At 34.8% G+C, this 18,971-nt stretch overlaps 1 protein-coding gene across 3 annotated transcripts in view; it reads right to left on the bottom strand.

The window, feature by feature from the left end:
• The window catches only part of RPAP2 (RNA polymerase II associated protein 2), a 74,116-nt gene that overhangs the window by 54,462 nt on the left and 683 nt on the right, over nucleotides 1-18,971 (bottom strand). For 2 of the 3 annotated variants that reach the window (XM_058538518.1, XM_058538516.1), the window contains exons 2-6: nucleotides 18,776-18,821; nucleotides 15,090-15,204; nucleotides 13,533-13,631; nucleotides 13,267-13,332; nucleotides 11,166-11,254 (exon numbers count right to left, since the gene is read on the bottom strand). In XM_058538518.1, the coding sequence (XP_058394501.1) occupies nucleotides 11,166-11,254; nucleotides 13,267-13,332; nucleotides 13,533-13,631; nucleotides 15,090-15,204; nucleotides 18,776-18,821 (415 nt within the window). The remainder of the gene's footprint in view (nucleotides 1-11,165; nucleotides 11,255-13,266; nucleotides 13,333-13,532; nucleotides 13,632-15,089; nucleotides 15,205-18,775; nucleotides 18,822-18,971) is intronic. The other variant, XM_058538517.1, reaches the window with a different exon arrangement.

Raw genomic sequence — 18,971 nt, 5'->3', positions numbered from 1 at the left:
GCCCAATACAGTTTTCCCTTACTAACCTAATAAAGTAAATCACTCCCTTCTCTAAATTCCAGAGTTATCATTGTCTGCACAATTAATGTATATTAATCATTTACTCCTCTATGACCTAATATACTAGAATTATTATCTAAGTGTCTTACTTTTCATATGTTTAAGTCTGGTTTCTTAACTAGACTACAAGTTCCTGGAAGGCAGAATTATGTACTATAATTCTCTTGTATTTCCTTTATATGGTCAATAAGACTTTTTGCCCTAATTCTTGAGAAAGCAGTTGCATTATAGTATGGATGTGAACTATGTAGATTAGGTAATTTAGTTTAATTCTAAGAACAATTTTGCTATGCAATACCAGATATCACATCTTGCTGGGCATCATGGGAGGAAAAGCTCTTAGAAAGTAAAATATACAGAAGAACAAACAGTAAATAAATCCAAGAGGACAGGAAAACTGTAAAATACTTCTGAAGTGACTCAGAAAAAGTGCCTTCTAAAGACTACAAAACAGATAAAATGAAAGTAAATATACAAAGAAGAACTAAATAAAGGGAGCGATATTCCATGTCCCTCAACAGAAGACTCAATATTGTCAAGAAGTCAGTTCTTCTCAACTTGATCTATAGATTCAATGCAATTAAAATTAAAATCCCAGCAAATTATTTTGTGGATATCGACAAATTGAAGCTAAAATTCTTATGGAAGACGCAAAGACCCAGAATAGCTAACACAGTATTGATGGAGAAGAACAAAGCTGGAGAACTGATACTACCTGATTTTAAGACTTATTACAAAGCTATAGTCATCAAGACAGTGTGGTATTGGTGAAAGAACAGACAAATAGATCATTGGAACAGAACAGAGAGCCCAGAAATAGACCCACATAAAAACAGTCAACTGATCTTTGAGAAAGGAGCAAAGGCAATACAATGGAGAAAAGATAGTCTGTTCAACAAATGGTGTTGGAACGACTGGACATCCACATGCAAAAAGATGAATCTAGACACAGATCTTACACTCTTCACAAAATTTAACTCAAAATGGATCACATACCTAAATGTAAAACACAAAACTATAAAACTTCTAGAAGATAACATAGGAGAAAACCTGGATGACTTTTTAGATATAATACCGAAGGCATGATCCATGAAAGAAAGAACTGATAAGCCAGACTTCATTAAAACTAAAATTTTCTACTCTGCAAAAGAGGGCCAGCCCGGTGGCATAGCGGTTAGGTTCTCGCATTCCACTTCAGTGGCCCGGGGTTCACAGTTTCAGATCCCGGGCTTGGACCCACGCACTGCTTGTCAAACTATGCTGTGGCGGCATCCCATACAAAGAAGAGGAAGATTGGCATTGGATGTTAGCTCAAGGCTAATCTTACTCATAAAAAAAAAAAAAATTTTTTTTCTGCTCTGCAAAAGATACCGTCAAGAGAATAAAAAGACACGCCACAGACAAGGAGAAATATTTGCAAAAGACATATCTGATACAGGACTGTTATCCAAAATATCAAAGAACTCTTAAAACTCAACAATAAGAAAATTCAATTAAAAAATGGGCCAAAGACCTTAACAGACACTTCACCAAAGATATACAGACAGCAAATAAGCATATGAAAAGATGTTCTACATATGTCATCAGAGAAACGCAAATTAAAACAACTGTGAGATACTACACAACTACTGGAATAGCCAAAATCCAGAACACTGACAACATCAAATGCTGGTGAGGATGTGGAGCAACAGGAACTCTCATTCATTGCTGGTGGAAATGTAAAATGGTACAGCCACTTTGGAAGACAATTAGGTGGTTTATTACAAAACTAAAAATACTCTTACCATATAGTCCAGAAATTGTGCTCCTTGGTATTTACCCAAAGGAACTGAAAACTTATGTCCACACAAAAACCTGCACATGGATGTTAATAGCAGCTCTATACGTATTTGCCAAAATGTGGAAGCAACCAAGATGTCCTTTAGTAGGTAAATGGATAAATAAACTGTAGTATATCCAGACAATGGGATATTATTCAGCGCTAAAAATAAATGAGCCATTAAGCTATGAAAAGACATGGAGGAAACTTAAATGCATATTACTAAGTGAAAGAAGCCATTCTGAAAAGCCTACACACTGTATGATTCCAACTATAGAACATTCTGGAAAAGATAAAACTATGGAGACAGAAAAAAGATCAGGGGTTGTGGAGGAAGAGAGATGAATAGGTGGCACATAGAGGATTTTTAAGGCTATAAAACTACTCAGTATGATACTGTAATGGTGGGTACAAGTCATTATACATTTGTCCAAACCCATAGAATGTACAACACAAGAGTGAACCCTAATGTAAACCGTAGACTTTGGGTGATGATGATGGGTCAATGTAGGCTCATCAATTGTAACAAAAATAGCATTTGTAGGTGGAATGTTGATAATGGGGGAGGCTATGAACGTGTGGGGGCAGGGGGTAAACAGGAAATTGCTGTACCTTCCTCTCCATTTTGCTGTGAACCTAAAATTGCTCTAAAAAATAAAGTCAATTAATAGAAAAAATAAAGTAAATACAAAGAATTAGGTGTGCACTAAAGAGAGCTATGGCACTAAGCACAAATCCCATTTAAAGGGCAAAATAGGGCTGCAACGAAGGCCATGATATTGCAGAAAACTTTCAATTAAAAAAAGTCAAGCTAAATGGATAGACGGAACGAGAAGTCATTTGAGTTATGACATTCAAAGGCTACCAGTCAAAAATGTCAGAGTTGCGAGTATTTTTTTTATATAATGAAACATCACAGCATCAATCATACAACTATTGCCTAGGTAACCCACCCATCTTTTGATCAGTCTCAAGCATAGGAGGTACCACAGGGAATGGGCTCGCTAGCCAATCCTCTCCTTAGTTATGGGAGACACCGCTAACCGATCAAGGCATTCCTCCCCATGAAACTCCTTCTTAGTACCACACACTAGGAGGCATACAGGATAAAACCAATATTGGCCATTCTTGCTCTAGCGATTCCCCAGCAGTTTAAGAATTCCTCAAGACCAATAATAAAAAATTTAGAGGGAAAAGGCAAAATAAGGCAATGGGCAGTGAGTTGCCCGAGAGTAAAAATCTATTTTTTCTTCTTCCTTAGTCCCTCAGCCAATCGAGGTGTATCCTTTCCCAATCATCCAAATTATCATGTTTATCCTACTTCTTCCCACTCACTAAAACTCTAGTCACAGAAGCTACCTCGGTTTGGTGTTGCTCAAAGAAATCAAATGACACTGCTTAGATGGTGACTAGCCTTGACTGCTCCAGCCGGTATTTATAACTCCCATTAGGAGCTTTTTTGAACTAAATAATATGCTAACACTTACAATAGAGTGTTTTTTTGCCTGTTGCCTACTTCCTCCCACTTCCACTTGTAATTCTCACTCTTCCTATCCCACATCCCCGCCCAAATCTTCCCAGCTAAAATTATCAAGGTTTAGTACCATACAGCTGTCTGGCATTTGGTCCTACACTGGGGTCTGAGTATCACCGTAGGGAAGACAATATACGTGTAGACACAACGATTCTCAATTGGATTCTTACACTAAATGGCTAACCATCATTTGACAAATTCCTCTAAAAACAAAATTCTGAACTATTATATGTGCGGGCTATGCTGGGTATGTTAAGTAATACAAAGAATAGGTTCCTTACAATTTAGTAAAAGGAAAATGAATGTTTAAGAGCTTTACAAATATTAATCCTTATAAGAATAATGTAGCTACCACTATCATGCCACATTACAGATAAAAAGACTGAGTACCGAAAGAATAAGTAATTGCTGAAAATCACACAGCTAGTAAGTGGGAAAGCCAGGAATCAAACCCAGACAGCATGGCTCATAAGAACTACACTGTTGCATCATATACTTCAAGAGAGAATGTGATAAGTACCATGAGACATATGAGCTACTATGGGTAATTAGAGGAGAAAGAAAAACTTCCTGCTGAGCCAAATGAAGAAAAGCTTCAGATTCAGCTGGGCCTATAAAGATCCATGTAGTTTGTATATGAAGGCATTTGAGGCTAATCCTATGGATCTTACTGTGGGTTTTTTCTCTACAAATCTCTCCTTTTTCCTTCCTTTTAGTATGCTACTATGCTTAAATCCTCTCTCTTAAAAAAGAACCCTCTTCTTCAATCATACAGCTCCACCCCCTTTCACTGTAAGCCTTCTTTAAAGAAGTTTGCACTCATCATTTTCAATTCCATATCTCCTATTCAGTCATCATCAACCCTCTGCCTCCTGGAATCTGTATGCATTACTCTACTGAAATGGCTCTTGCTAAGATCACCAAGTACCAGTGGACTGCAAAATCTAATGGATATTTTTCAGGATTTTTTTGTTCCTTTTAAAGCAGAGGAAAAAGAATCAGTATGAAAGGAGAGCTTGAAAGAGGAAGAAAATAGGAATAAACCATAAAGCAAGGCCTTGGTGAGAGGAGAATGGAATCAGTAACAAAGAGGGCACAATATTAGCAATGAAGAGGCAGAGAAATGAGAGAGCATATGAAGAAAATAATGCTGAAGGAGAGAGATTCTGCTAGATGCCCTCAATTGTTAAGCAGTAGATTAAGTAGTAGGTTAAATTATCTACTGTGAGTTGGGTGTTGGGTTCAAAGTTTAAGGAGAGGAGAAAAGGTCTGAATGTATCAGCGAGTCAATGAGAAACAAAGAAAAAACATGTGAGCACACAGTTGAGACGAGACTGAATGAACTGGAACAGGGCCAAAACAATCCAAAGAGTGCAGGCTTTGGTGCCAGGCAGATCTGGGTTTAAATGCCAAATCTATATATATGAGCCAAGTGTTTTTAGCGGAGTCACTAAACCTCCTTGAGCCTCAGTTCTACCATCCATAAAACGGGTAACAATACTTCCCCAGGGATGTTGTGAGGACTGAATTAAATGAGACAGCTTAAAGTGCTAATTGTCTAATATGAGAACTTTACCCAATAATGTTCAGCAACCTAAGCACAGAAAAAAAGGATGACTGAAGCTTGGGAAGGTAGACACGGTGGAAGGTTAAGGGAGAAAGAATCTGGGATTGTTTGAGGACAATACTGTAACTGCTGACTGTGGCGCTCAAGAAAACAAATTGAATGAGGGTCTGCCAACCTAGAAGAACAGAGCTAAGGTAGAGATAGGAGGTCAAAACGAGGTCACAAAGCACACTCAGGAGTGATGGCTGTAGATGAGATAGAGGTTGTGGTCAGAGACGGGAAATTCTTACTTCAAGATCTTGGAGGCAGAACAGTTCCAATTAAGAATGAGGTCTAACTATGGCTGTATCAAGGGGTAATCAAACTGTAAACATTATTCTAAATCACGAATATGATTTAAGATAGTTTTATGAGAAATCTCTAGCTATACTTGATATTTTTTGAGAAAAAGTCTAAGAATTAAAAGAAAATTTAATCTCTAAAGAAGGCAAGGGGAAAATCAGAACGTATTAACTGCCTACTATATGGTACGTGGATTTTTTTTTAATTGTGGTAAAACATACATAAAATTTACCATTTAAACCATTTTTAGCTACAGTTCAGTGGCATTAAGTATATTCACGTTGTTGTGTAACTATCACCACCATCCATCTCCAGAACTTTCTCATCTTCCCACACTTTCTGCTAGGTAGTTTTATATATTATTTCATTTAATCCTCACATAACTTACAACTTCATTTTTATAGATGAGGAAACTGAAGCTTTGAGAGGTTAACTGACTTCCTAAAATCACTACAGCTAACAGGTAGTAAATCTAGGATTCAAATTTAGGTCTTCAAAGTTCAACCTTTTTCTACAACATGCTGCCTCTAACTAAAGTCAGAAAAAAGACCCAAAAACGTTGTGAAGATACCACCTTCACTTAACTCCTTTCATAGGAACTCAACGTACTTTCTATTTTCCTCTCCTTTGTTTCATTTTTCTGGCTTCAGGTAACTAAAACTGCACTGAATATTGTTTCTAGATGTTTTATGAGTGACCTTAATACTCTCCCTGACTCCCAATCTATAAAATGGAGAATGGTATCTGACATTAAAATAAACTAAATTTGAGTTTACTGAAGTATTAGATGAAAGTTTCAATATAAAAGGTTTTTGCTATGAGCTGTTTTAGAAAGAACGAGGCACCAAGTATGTTACTGTTTCTTTTCCATCCTTTCTTAGATGAAATTCAAAAGCTTTTTTTAAAAGTGCCATTTCTCTTCACTCTAAAAAGTTTATGTTGCCCTAGAGATAATTCTTAATTTAACTGAGATAAGCTCAATTCAAAAAACAAAGTACCCATGTTAAAGAATAAATTCAAGGTGGTTCTCCACAAACATTTTCATATTATTTTCACTAAAGTATAAATTGGATGATTAATTGTAACTTTAGCAAAGTAAATCTACAATTAGAAATAACATGCCAAAATACCTTGTGTATTTATGTATGTACATATGTATATGTGCGTGTGTGTGTGTATATATCACTTAGAATATGTTTATTACATATAAACCAACAGAAGCAGCAGGCTACAATTCCCCCGTGGTGGGAATTTTTCAAATATAACTTGAGACATGTTAAAACCTGCTTCAGAAATTTTTTATTCTGTATACCAAACAACAGAGGTGGCTGTTCAGGAAGAGGTTATAGAAGTTGTTCTGCAGAGGTTTTTGGCTTCCGCACCTCTGAGATTATACTATGTTTATTGCCAAAGAAGCATGTGTGAAAATCCCCGACTCTGGGCCACATGATGGCGCTTTTAGCTCTGTCAGCATTAACCATTCACCCCAATTAGATCTTTTAAAAATCATAATCTGATTCTTAACATTTGTCCTTCCTTCTTAGTTTTAACTCCTGATTTTTTTAGGTTACAATTCAAGAAATGTCCCTCCTTCAAAGACTTATCAGAGCCTACAGTCAACCCAACAGGATTTATAAATGCAACTATATGACTACCTAAATGAGCACGCTGTTGCAGAGGAACAAAACTGTATGTGGTCTGTTTCTGGCCACCAAGTGGGTAAAAAATTTCTAACTCACAACATAAGAAGCATCATAATGCGTCATGACCCAGGCAATCTAGGTCAATGTTTTGTCTCTGAAGGGGCATCAGGAGACATTTTGTGAGAAGCACTGCTGCTCTCCACGACATTAAGGGTATACTCCAGATATTTTTTCATACCTTAATAATAAAAATGAGAGACTACAAAACTTCTAAGGCCCTGACTCAAAACCTTGATACAAGTATGGAGCCAGAATTAATAAATTTGCCTAAGTCTTTCTTAAATCAATTTTTTTTTACATTTTTACCAGTGAGACAGTAAACTCATTATGGTATAAAATAATACCTTAAAATTTTAAGGGACATTGTAGGTTTTAATATTTTAGAATCTGGTGAATAAATTTATATTAGCTAGCTTTCACAACTAATGTAAGAAAGACCAAACTGAGTCAAATGCAATATTCTATTTCCAAATAGTGTGTAAGATCACGGTGTCCCTAAAGATGTCAACTTCAAATTATGCTGGACATACTATAAAACATTCCTGTTTTTTCTTCACAATTTAAAAACTTTGATCCAATCCTCTATCAGCCTTCATCTTTTCAGACTGATGAGTTCAAATCATTTAAGTCAGCAACTTTTACTCCAAATTCTTAAATGAGACAGACTTCCCTACAGGTAGTATAAGTTTCCCTAGTCTTATGCTGATAATTTTATTTTTCATTATTTTTATAAATAAAACATTTCCCTATCTAGAAAATGTTCACTATTGTAGCAGTGACTAACTGACTTAGAACTGTAAAACGTTAGAGCTAAAGGGAAGTAAGAGGTTAAATGAACTTTCTGCTTTACAAACAAGGAAACTGAGGCTCAGTGTTGATAACACATTTCCCTATAGTAAAATAACAAAACACCTATGCCAGATCTAACAAAACAGTGCTTTTAAAACTGCAGATCAGGATTAACCAACTAAGTGGGTTGCTACCAGCATTTTAAAAAAGGAACAAAGTAGAAAATATCACAAGCTTTTCATGTAGTGAGGATAAATACTGTTTCATAAAACTTCTGTTTCAGTTATATGTGTGTGTTGGATCATAATGTAAAATGCATTTATTATAGTGGTCAAAAACTTTGGAAGTCACTGCAATAAAATATCTAATTCTCTGAGTGGACTTATAAATTTATTAATATTTTAAAATTATGATTATTATTAAATAACTATTAATTAATAAATAAAATTATGATGTAATTCATTATTTATTATGATGACTCAATTTAAGCTAATAAAAATATCTCTCCATTAAATACTAAATGCTGCCACTTAAAAGAAGCCATTTTTCCCCCTTTAAAAGACAGGTTCTGAATGTTATAACCCATACCATATGTGATCAGACTTTCTTTAAAATATCACATTTCTGTAGAGCTTTTATGTGCAATAAAAGACAACTTTCTAAAACAATACTGAATTCTACAACTCTGATCATTAGCACACATAAAAATATCAAACATTCTCTGTGAAAACACAGTGACCTCTAGTGGATTCATGAAATAAACTGACATAATCCTTGCCCCTAAGAATTTAGAAATTAAGGTAACATTGACACATCCACATATAAAAGATACTTATGATTACACACTGACAAGTATTATACATAAATAAGGGCTATAGTTACACTATGCACAATGCGACAATTGTATATATAAAGATTACTCACTGGTTACTTCCAATCAACTGGTAATTCCAATCAAGTGGAATATGATGAAAGAATCCTTGCCTTGCTCAGAATCTATCACTAGCTTAAGAAATACATTTACTCTTTCTGAGCTTGTTTGATAAAGAGGCTGGATTAAATTATCTCTAAGGACCCTTTCGGTTCTTTAATTATGATCATTTCTTCTTTTATTCATCTCGTACACCAACGTCAGATTAAATTCTGTTCAAAAACATTTGATGGTTCTCTAGTACTTGAGGATATACAAACTTAGTCTTGCCCCTTGTTACCTATCATTATCTTCTAATTTTTCCCAAAACATACTTCTTATTTCAAGTAAGCTAATGTTCTCATTATCTACTTCCAACACGCCAAACCAGTCCGATGAGTTTATTTTCTTTTTCTCATCTCTGCTTACGTTCTCATTATGCAATGCTTTATCCTCACTAACTTACACTACAGGTCCCCATTAGAATACACTCGTGTATATTTGTTTTGCCATCCTGCATACTACACACTTTGAATGTAAATTAAATTTATTAGTTTAGATTAGGAAAACCAAGACCATTTTCATCTTTCTTTTTTAGCGAGGTAGGGAAGGGCATATAGATAAAACAGAATTTCAAGAACCACAAATATAAAGTAACAGGGCTTCATGTTTTGGGAAAAAGTGGTCATGCTGAACACAGGATGGTAAGATTTTAGGAAAAGCTTAGAGAGAAGAACTGTTTTAAATTAGCCAAAGAAAGTACCAATAATTATATTTGAAGAAAACAGAGATGACAGGAAAGGTGGCTTAGTAAATGGTTTGGAAGCAGTTGAAGCAGATAAGAGGATGGGCTAAATGAGAAGGCTAAATTTAAGAAGTAGAGAAGGTATCTTTGGAAGCAAAGTTAAGGATAACTTAAGGAAACATTGATCTTTTGTGTGTGTGTGTGTGTGAGGAAGATTAGCCCTGAGCTAACAACTGTTGCCAATCCTCTTCTGTCTGCTGAGGAAGATTGGCCCTGGGCTGACATCTGTGCCCATCTTCCTCTACTTTATATATGGGATGCCTGCCACAGTACGGCTTGATGAGCAGTGCATAGGTCCGTGCCCAGGATCTGAACCTGCAAACCCCAGGCTGCCGAAGCGGAGGGCGCGTACTTAACCACTATTCCACCAGGCCGGCCCCAGGAAACACTGATCTTAACAGTGGGGAATGGGGAATGGAAGATGTTGCTGTCATAGGGCTGAGGAGGCAATGGGCAGCGCTGGTGAAAGAAACATTAAGAAAGGAGAAAAACAGTGATAGTTTAAAAGGTGCTCTTAGCTTCCCAACGTAGCTTGAACAATGCTACAATCTTTTGTCCTCCAAACAAGAAAGTCAGATGGGGTGCAGGAGAAATGATGAACAATTTAGTCTTCATTATGTTTAATTCAATTAACAAAGGCGATAGGGTGGTATGTTTTACATATTCTAAACCACACAAAATTGGATTGGCAGGCAAAGGTGTCTGCCAACAAAGGTACTGTCATCAGTACCACTGATGCCAGTTGAACGTACAGTAGTGTCATATTTCCTTGTGAATCAGATAAGACTTTAAGAATTTTTTGGGGGCAAAAATCTTTAGTTAACTTGCATCTGTTTACATTTATGTCATTAAGTTTATTTAGCATGGATCCTAACTATTTTACCACAAATAACAATCCTGTTTTGTTACGATATTCTCTATCAAACACGAATTACTTGGGACATTATCTCATTGATTTAAGCCTTTGGAATTTCTGGACAATATAGTTTAATTACATAACAGTAATTTAATTACATAACAGTCATTTTTGTTACTTGTTTATATTATTATGCCATTTGCCCCTCAATAATAAATTTTCTCTCAAATTCAGCAACTACTAAAATGTTGTAAAGGTTTAAACATTTCCCTAGAGGCAAACCCCAGAAATGTCCAGAAACTTTTTTGCTAAAAAAGACTCTTTAAATTGGCTTTCTTTAAATTTATAAAATATTGTACTGATTTTTAATAATGATTGAATGAATTAGTAACTTAAACTTTTAAACCTTAGTACACAGTTTCCTAACAACAAAGTGAGTTCAGTTGGATCCCAAGATCTAGTATCTTCCGAAAAAATTTAACATATTTATTCTAGGGTTATATTACTAGGATTAATAGAAATAATTGGCATAGCAGGAAGCAAAGTTCAGGTTTTGTGATTAAAACTAAAACAGCAAACAACATTTGTCTGTATTAGTTTTTCTGATTTTAAGTGTAAAATCCTTAATAGCTATGCTTAAAATATAACTATTTGTCCACAACTAAATGTGTGCAATGGTAACAATCTAAAGAAAACTAGACCTACTCCCTGCATATCTCAAAAAGCAGAAAAAAATTATTAGAATATGTGAACAAATGTATACATAATGATTTAAATTACCTTTCTTCTTCTCGAACCCATACTGGAGTTTTAGGAATTTGTGCTTCAAAAAACTTAGATGCTTTATAACAAAAATTGCTGCAAAAACACTGAAAAGAACATTTTAAAACTAGCAAATTATTTTTTTCTTATTGTGAAACACAACTTACATACAGAAGAGAGTACAAAACTTAAATATGTAATTCCAAGAAAAAAATGAAAACTCATGAATTTACCACCCAAGGTAAGAAACAACCATCTAGTACCTTTCAAGGCTTCTATGCACCCCTCCCCGATGGCATCATTCTCCACATTCCCCAGAGGTAACCACTATCATAAATTTTGTTACTCATTCCCTTGTTTTCCTTTAGTTTTGCTACCTATATACACATCCCTATAAAACATATCATTCAGTTTTGCTGACTTTTAAACTTTGTCTAAATGGAATCATATTGTTATGTATTCTTGTCTTCTTTTGATCCACATTATATTTTTGAGATTCATTCATGTAGCTGTAGTTTATCCATTTACACTGTATATTATATTCCATTGCTTAAGTATACTACCCTTTATTTATTAAGGACAATTGAGTTGTTTCTAATTTTTTTGCTATCACTACAATGTTACTATAAACTTTTCTTTTTTTTTCTTTTACAATTTTTAAAATTAAAAAAAATTGTGGTAAAATAGACAAAATTTACCATCTAACCCCCCCCCATTTTTAAGTGTACAGTTCAGTGGCATTAAGTACCTTCTCACTGTTGTGAAACCATCATCATCATCCATCTCCAGAACTCTTTTCATCTTGCAAAACTGAAAGTCTACACCCATTAAACAATAACTCCCCAATTCTGCCTCCTCTGACAACTACCATTCTACTTTCTATTTCTATGAATCTGACTACTCTAGTTACTTCATATAAGTGGAATCATATAATATTTGTCCTTTTGTGCTGGCTTATTTCACTTAACATAATGTCTTCAAAGTTCATCGATATTGTAGCATGTGTCAGGATTTCCTTCCTTTTTAAGGCTGAATAATATTCCATTTATATACCATATTTTCTGTATCCAACTAGACACATTCACATACACTTGTGCACACAGGCAAGAATTTCCTTAGGATATATATACAAAAGAACAGAAAGGCTTGGTCATAAAGAATGTGCAAATTTCAGTTTACTAGATAATTCCAAACAGTTTCTCAAAAAAGTTGTACCAATTTTTATTTGACCAGCAGTATAAAGAGTTACTAATATTGTCAGATTCTTATAATTTTGCTAATTTGGGGGCTGTGAAAACATAATTCAACATGTTTTTATTTGTCATGCTCAACCTTATCTGATTACAGATAAGGTTGAGCATCTTTTCATATATTCATTAGCCACTGAAGTTTCTTCTGCAAAATTTTTCTTAGGTTCTTCATCTTTTTCTTATAGATTATATATTCTGGTTATGAATCTGTGGTCAGTTATATGTGAGAAATATAACTCTTTTTGATGTGTAGCTTATCTTTTCACTCTTTTTGGAAACTTCTAAGGAGCAAACATTTTTAATTTTAATGTAGAAAAACATCAATTTTTCCTCTATGGCCAATAATTTTCTCTTATTTAAGAAATTCTCTCTACTCCAAGTTTATAAAGACATCCTCCCATGTTGTCTTTGAAAAGGTTTGTCTTTTATAGTTAGGTCCTTAATCTGCCTAAAATTGATCTTTGTATGTACACTGAGATAGGGGTCAATTTTAATTTCTTGCATATGGATAACTAATTGTGCCATACTATTTATTGAAAAATCCACCCTTTTTCCACTGATCTACAAAACCCCTGTGGTCCTATATCAAGTGTCCACATATGTGATGAGTTTGTTTCTGGCTCTCTATTCTGTTCCATGATTTATTTGCAAAATTTGTGCCAGTATGCACTAATTTTTAAATGTTCAAATAATAATTAAAGCATAAGCAACCAGGTTTTTTTTAACATCTTGAATGAAGTATTTATAAATGAAAAACTTTTAACGTGGCTATTCTCTAACAGGCAAGATTTTAAACAGTTATTTTTAGAAATTCATTTACTATAATATTAAAAATTAACTGCCACATTGAAAATAGCCTTTAAACTTACCTTTCTTTCAGTAATATCATAGACTTTATTGGTTTTGGTAGAAATTTTATATTTCTGTTTTGGTACCTAAAAAAAAGAAAGTACAGCTTACAAAAGAATCCAAGTAATAAACATGAACTTTATGTTACAAGATCAAGTCATCTACACATCACATCTTTGGCTAACCCACGTCATTATTTCTTGACCTCAGTTTCACTTCTTTTTCTTCTACAAAGTATTTTGCTAAATATAAAAATTAAAAGCTTATATTTTGAAAAATTACTTACAATTCCTAGCTTCTTCTGACATAAGGGATAACCACAGAGTTTGATAATAGAACGCTCATCCACGACATCACTGTAGTGAGCAGGAGTAATGAACTTCCCCTGTAATGAAATGAGAGGAGCATTTCCACCCCAGATTATTGGAAAAGTTCATTTATCAGCTCTCTAAGCCTCATCGATCTCATCTGAAAATACAGGGATAACAATAGCACCTATCTCATAGGTTTGATGTTAGAGGAGAAAATAAAGGAAAAGCACTTAGAAAAGTGTTCGACACATGGTAAGTACTCAAAAAATGTTAGTTATTATTTAAAAAAACACAAAAAAAACAAAAAACTCATGCTCCTGTAGACCATGCATCTTTGTAGATTACACAGTTCATGAAATACTTCTGAGGCAGGAGGAAGAAGTGGTGCTATAGTGATTGCTATACCAAAGCAAAATACTGATGGTATATATTTTTTAAAAAGTATTATTCAAAAAATAAACCACATAAAATAAGATATAATTTTACCCATTTTTAAAGCACAATCTTAAAAAACACAGTATATTAAAGGTGTCATTGTGACTCCTGAACAAATTTTTGTACAAAATCTTCCAGCTTCTGAAAAAACTGTACAGGAGAATGTTGAGGTAATAGGTATAAGCGAACACCAAATATTTTTCTTTGACATCTTCAAGTTCAAATAATCTCAACTCTTGAGATTATTTTTGAAGTTTTTCTGTTTTCGCAGGGACTGAAATATTTTTTGTTGAGAGTGATACAGGGTATTTGTTTCAAATGAAGCACCTCTGGTTTGTCTTTTTTTTCTTTAGTGTCACCATGTATGCAGATTCTGATGCAGTTACCTATATCAATTTAAATACTCTCATATTTATATTCCTCTTGTTTAGAAAAATCTCTGAACCACACCAAGAATTATTTTTGCAATAGAAGCTCTGAGTTTTAATTTTCTATTTCTTTTTTCTCTTCGGGATTATGAGAATATAATAGAAATTATAATAGAAATTCTATAATAGAAATTATAGAATAATAGAAATTTCCATTCAAAATTTTAATGCAATAAAGCCACTACAGAAAACAAAAAATTTTTTAATGCAGATTATAATTCTCCTGTTATGTGTTAAATCGTAAAGGATCTATATTTCTGGTTTTTAAAGTATCAAACTTAATGGAATTTAATTAATGGACGTTAAATAATGGAACAAAAATAATAATCTTCTGTTACTAAAATAGGCATTTTGGAATGGAATGGAAAATGATTGGGATTATTAGTGCAAAGTGATGAAAATCAAGTGAGATAAGCAGACTGGTTTAAAAAAACTGCTACTAACGGGTAAAATATGCACATTATTTTTCATTAGTACATTTTAAAGTCATTATACAACAAGAAATGTATAATGGTTGATTATTTTAAAATGCACAAATTATACAGGCTGTCACCTGCATCTGGTGATTGAAAACAATTTTAAAAATTTCAATAATGCAAGGAAGTTTCACATTGCACAGATTTAAAGATCTTATATACAAAGGCAGTAATTTGTCAACTTAACACATACACACTCCCTTAGGAATTCTTCTGTAATATTCTCTTCTAAAAGCTGTTCAACAATATGTAGAGCTTTTCTCTCAAACTCAATCTTCTTTCTCACAGCCGCTTCTAGTTCTGCTTTTCTAAAATTAAAAAAATATATATTTAAAATTTGAAAGTATTCTACTTGTAAGTTTTATCATGGCCAATTTTCTGTTTTAAAACACATTAACAACTATTTTGCTATTTAAATTAAATGTATATATTTTTAATGCTGTTACTCTTGATCCAATACTTTTCAAAAAGGAAACAAGCTACTTGTTGCACTGTACACATACAAGTTTGTCATAATAACAAGACTACTTGATTTCCAGAGCTCAAAGCACAAGGAAGAACTTAGAGACTCCTAGAGAAAAGAAAATGACGTGAAATCTTTTTGCCAGTAGAGTTTATACTCTATCACTCCTGTGTGTACCTAAAAAAGGAGGTTTTTCCAATAAAATTCTTAGAAATCAGAAGAGATTAAAGAAGAAAAAGATGACTTTGGCTGTTCTTACAAGTAAAAGTTTGTTTCTGTGAAGTCTCAAAAGTTAACTGATGGGCCAGTTCGACAGGACAGAGTCATATCTGCAAAGAAGTGTTTACTTACTTTTGTTGTAAAGTCTTATTAAATAAATAATCAATGTCATAACTGATATGACCGTGTGGTTTAGGAAAACAACAATCTTCCTAGGAGGGCTGGTACTTGTCATGGCACCAGTAGGACTCTGTCAGCCTTTGCGGGCCCCATACACATGGAACATAAAAGCAGAGTCTATCTGATCAAACAATGGCCCTAGGACAGTGGTTCTCAATTCTAGGTGCACATTAGGATTATCCGATGAGACTTTAAAAGAAGATGCCCAGGACCCACTGCAGGCTAATTAAATCAGAATCTCTGAGGATGGGGCCTGGTTACTGGTGTTTTAAAGTGCTACAGATAATCTTAGGGTGCAACAGGGCTGAGCATCACTGCCATAGGACCAAAGATATCAAGTATCTTGGTGACTTATTTGCTCCTTTCCTGTATTGGTTTCTACTTGCCTACCAGAACAACCTTTGCTGGCCTCCAGGACCTTGACTTGGCTCTCATATCTGGACCTAGAATATACTCACCGTTTTTCCCACCTTCATTGACTCCCAAGACTTTAAACTCTAATTCCCTGCCTGGAGCAATATGTTTTAAAAAAACAATTTGGAGGACTGACACAGGATTGTCAACTAGGGACAAATAGAGACATTAAAACTAGAAGAAATCTACAACTAACACCTGTTTTCCCACCATTTCATAAAGGCCACTCTTACATCATGGAAGTAAAAAAGACATGAACTCAGATTAATAGGCAGTTCTTTATACTGAATACATTTAGCTTTATGAAAAACATTATTTTATTTTTCTCATTTTGCTGCCTACCAACAAAAGCTACGTAATGTACTAAGATCCGTACACAATTTGCATTAGGAATTGCTGACTTAAGCTGTTAACTATCTCAGCCTGTAGTAACCACCACACTCCTCTTAACTGATGGATACCTACAGCTGCTTCCCCTGAACAGCCCTGTCTCACTGCTGCCCTCTGGCCCAAATGATGACAGGGAGTGTGGTGCACAGCAGCGGTTCTCAAACTTTTTTGTCTCAGCGCTCCTTTATAGAGCTTTTGCTTATGTAGATTGTATCTGTTGATATTTACCATATTAAGATTGAAAGTGAGAAAATTTTAAAGCATTTATTCATTCATTTAATAATAATATACCCATTACATGTTAATATATCTTTTAAATAAAAAATTTAGTGTGAAGAGTAGAATTGTTTTATATTTTTGCAAAGTTCTTTAATTTCTAGCTTAATAGTATTCACTTGGATTGAATGTAGAAGTATTTTTCAGTTGGACTAAATTTATAAAGGATAACTCCCCTCAACAACTATTTGGTTACCTCCAGGGATTTTAATTGTTTCATCATCCTGGAGGATCTGCTCAAAATACATTTTAGCTTATCTATGTTCCTGGCATTGTAGTGCTCAGAATAAAATATAATCTATTTAGGTTTGTGGTCAGATCAGTGTTGACGAGAGCTGCAAATTACAGTCATTATGAATATTAACTAAACTTTACTCTTGCAATACTTCCTAAAACCAAGTCAGGATAATCATGCTGCTCCACAGGGAAATCCTCTCCAAATGCAGATCTCAAATGTACCCAATTTCTCCACTTCCAGATGATCATCATCCCTAACATCCTAAAACTTTTTAAATTCTAACGCTTTATTACTTAAAGTTTTCCCATTTGCACTTAGAAAATCTAAGTTTCTCACCATGGCCTACCAGGTACTGTAAGAACGGAACCCTGCCTCTCTAACCTTTTCCTATGCTTTCTTCCCTTGCTCAGAACACTGCACACTACCCTGGGCATCTCTCCTTTCTTTAAACGTCCAAGCTTTTTCTTGTCACATATACTGCCACCTCTGGCTGGAGGTCTCTCCTCACTATTCTCTGTCTGGTTAATGCCTACTTAGCCTTCAGGTCTCAGCTTAATTATTACTTTCTCAGAGAAGCCTTTCCCTGAAAACTTGCCATCCTCTCTGTCAAACTCCAACTAAACTGGACTCTTATTATTAGTTCCTCCTCATCACATCAGAGTCTTTTCCTTTATAGCATTTATCACAATTTATAATTATGTATTTATTGGTGATAATTTAATAGGTATTTTTCTGTTCCACTAGACAGGACTGTGTTTATTCTGTTCAAAACCATATCCTCGGGGCCGGCCCTGTGGCTTAGCGGTTAAGTGCGCACGCTCTGCTGCTGGCGGCCCAGGTTCAGATCCCAGGCACGCACCAACACACCGCTTCTCCGGCCATGCTGAGGCCTCGTCCCACATACAGCAACTAGAAGCACGTGCAACTATGACGTACAGCTATCTACTGGGGCTTTGGGGAAAAAAAAAGGAGGAGGATTGGCAATAGATGTTAGCTCAGAGCCGGTCTTCCTCAGCAAAAAGAGGAGGATTAGCATGGATGTTAGCTCAGGGCTGATCTTCCTCACACACACACACACACACACACACACAAAACCATATCCTCAGGGCCTAACACAGGTCTAGTCTATCTTAGACTCAGTAAATAATTTTTGAAAGAATGAGTAAATTAAGGTCAAAGCCAATACTTCACAAAATGAGAAATCATAGATATATATTACTTAATCATCCTCATAGACTATTCCTATTCCAGAAACCCTTTGTGACAGGATATAAATCTTGCCTTTTTAGGAGAAGCCAAGAGACAGCACAGGACAACTTTTTGCTGAAAATATGGACATGATGTAAACAAACAACAGAAAAGGTTTCTTGGCGTCTCTGGCATACAAAGAAAAGTAGAAAGTATCTGGAGAGGTGGAAAAGGAGTACCTGGTTAATTCAGGACTGTTTATTCCCATAGACACCTTTCTACAGACACTCATACCTTCACCAGTGATCTACAAGTGTCTGATTTGGTTTTCTTAAAGCACGGAGTACGGGGATGTAACAGTCTGTGTGAGAACTATAGTGCTTCCCAGATATTCCCCTTCTCTCTCATAAGAATTTTCTCAAGGGTAGCACCCATTATTGTTTTTAAAAATGGTTCAAATAATATAAGATAAACAGATAAGAGAATGCAGTTGTCCAAGTAGTTCTCATACCTTTTGGAGGCATCCTCTTGTTGCAAGGCACTTGTCTGTTTAGTACCTACGATTAAAAAAACCCCAAAATCAGTAGGTCAAGTATACACAAACACACTAGGTTACAGGACAGATTCCTGCCCAAATATACTGCAGACCATTTTTTCTTCTTTTCCACACATTTCATTTCCAATCCTGTGTGTAAATCAAATGAAAT

The sequence above is a fragment of the Diceros bicornis genome, chromosome 4 (genome assembly GCF_020826845.1).
Source record: "Diceros bicornis minor isolate mBicDic1 chromosome 4, mDicBic1.mat.cur, whole genome shotgun sequence".
Classification (NCBI taxonomy): Eukaryota; Metazoa; Chordata; class Mammalia; order Perissodactyla; family Rhinocerotidae; genus Diceros; species Diceros bicornis.
The sequence above is the reverse complement of the archived record's forward strand: the minus strand, read 5'-3'. Positions and strand labels throughout refer to the sequence as shown.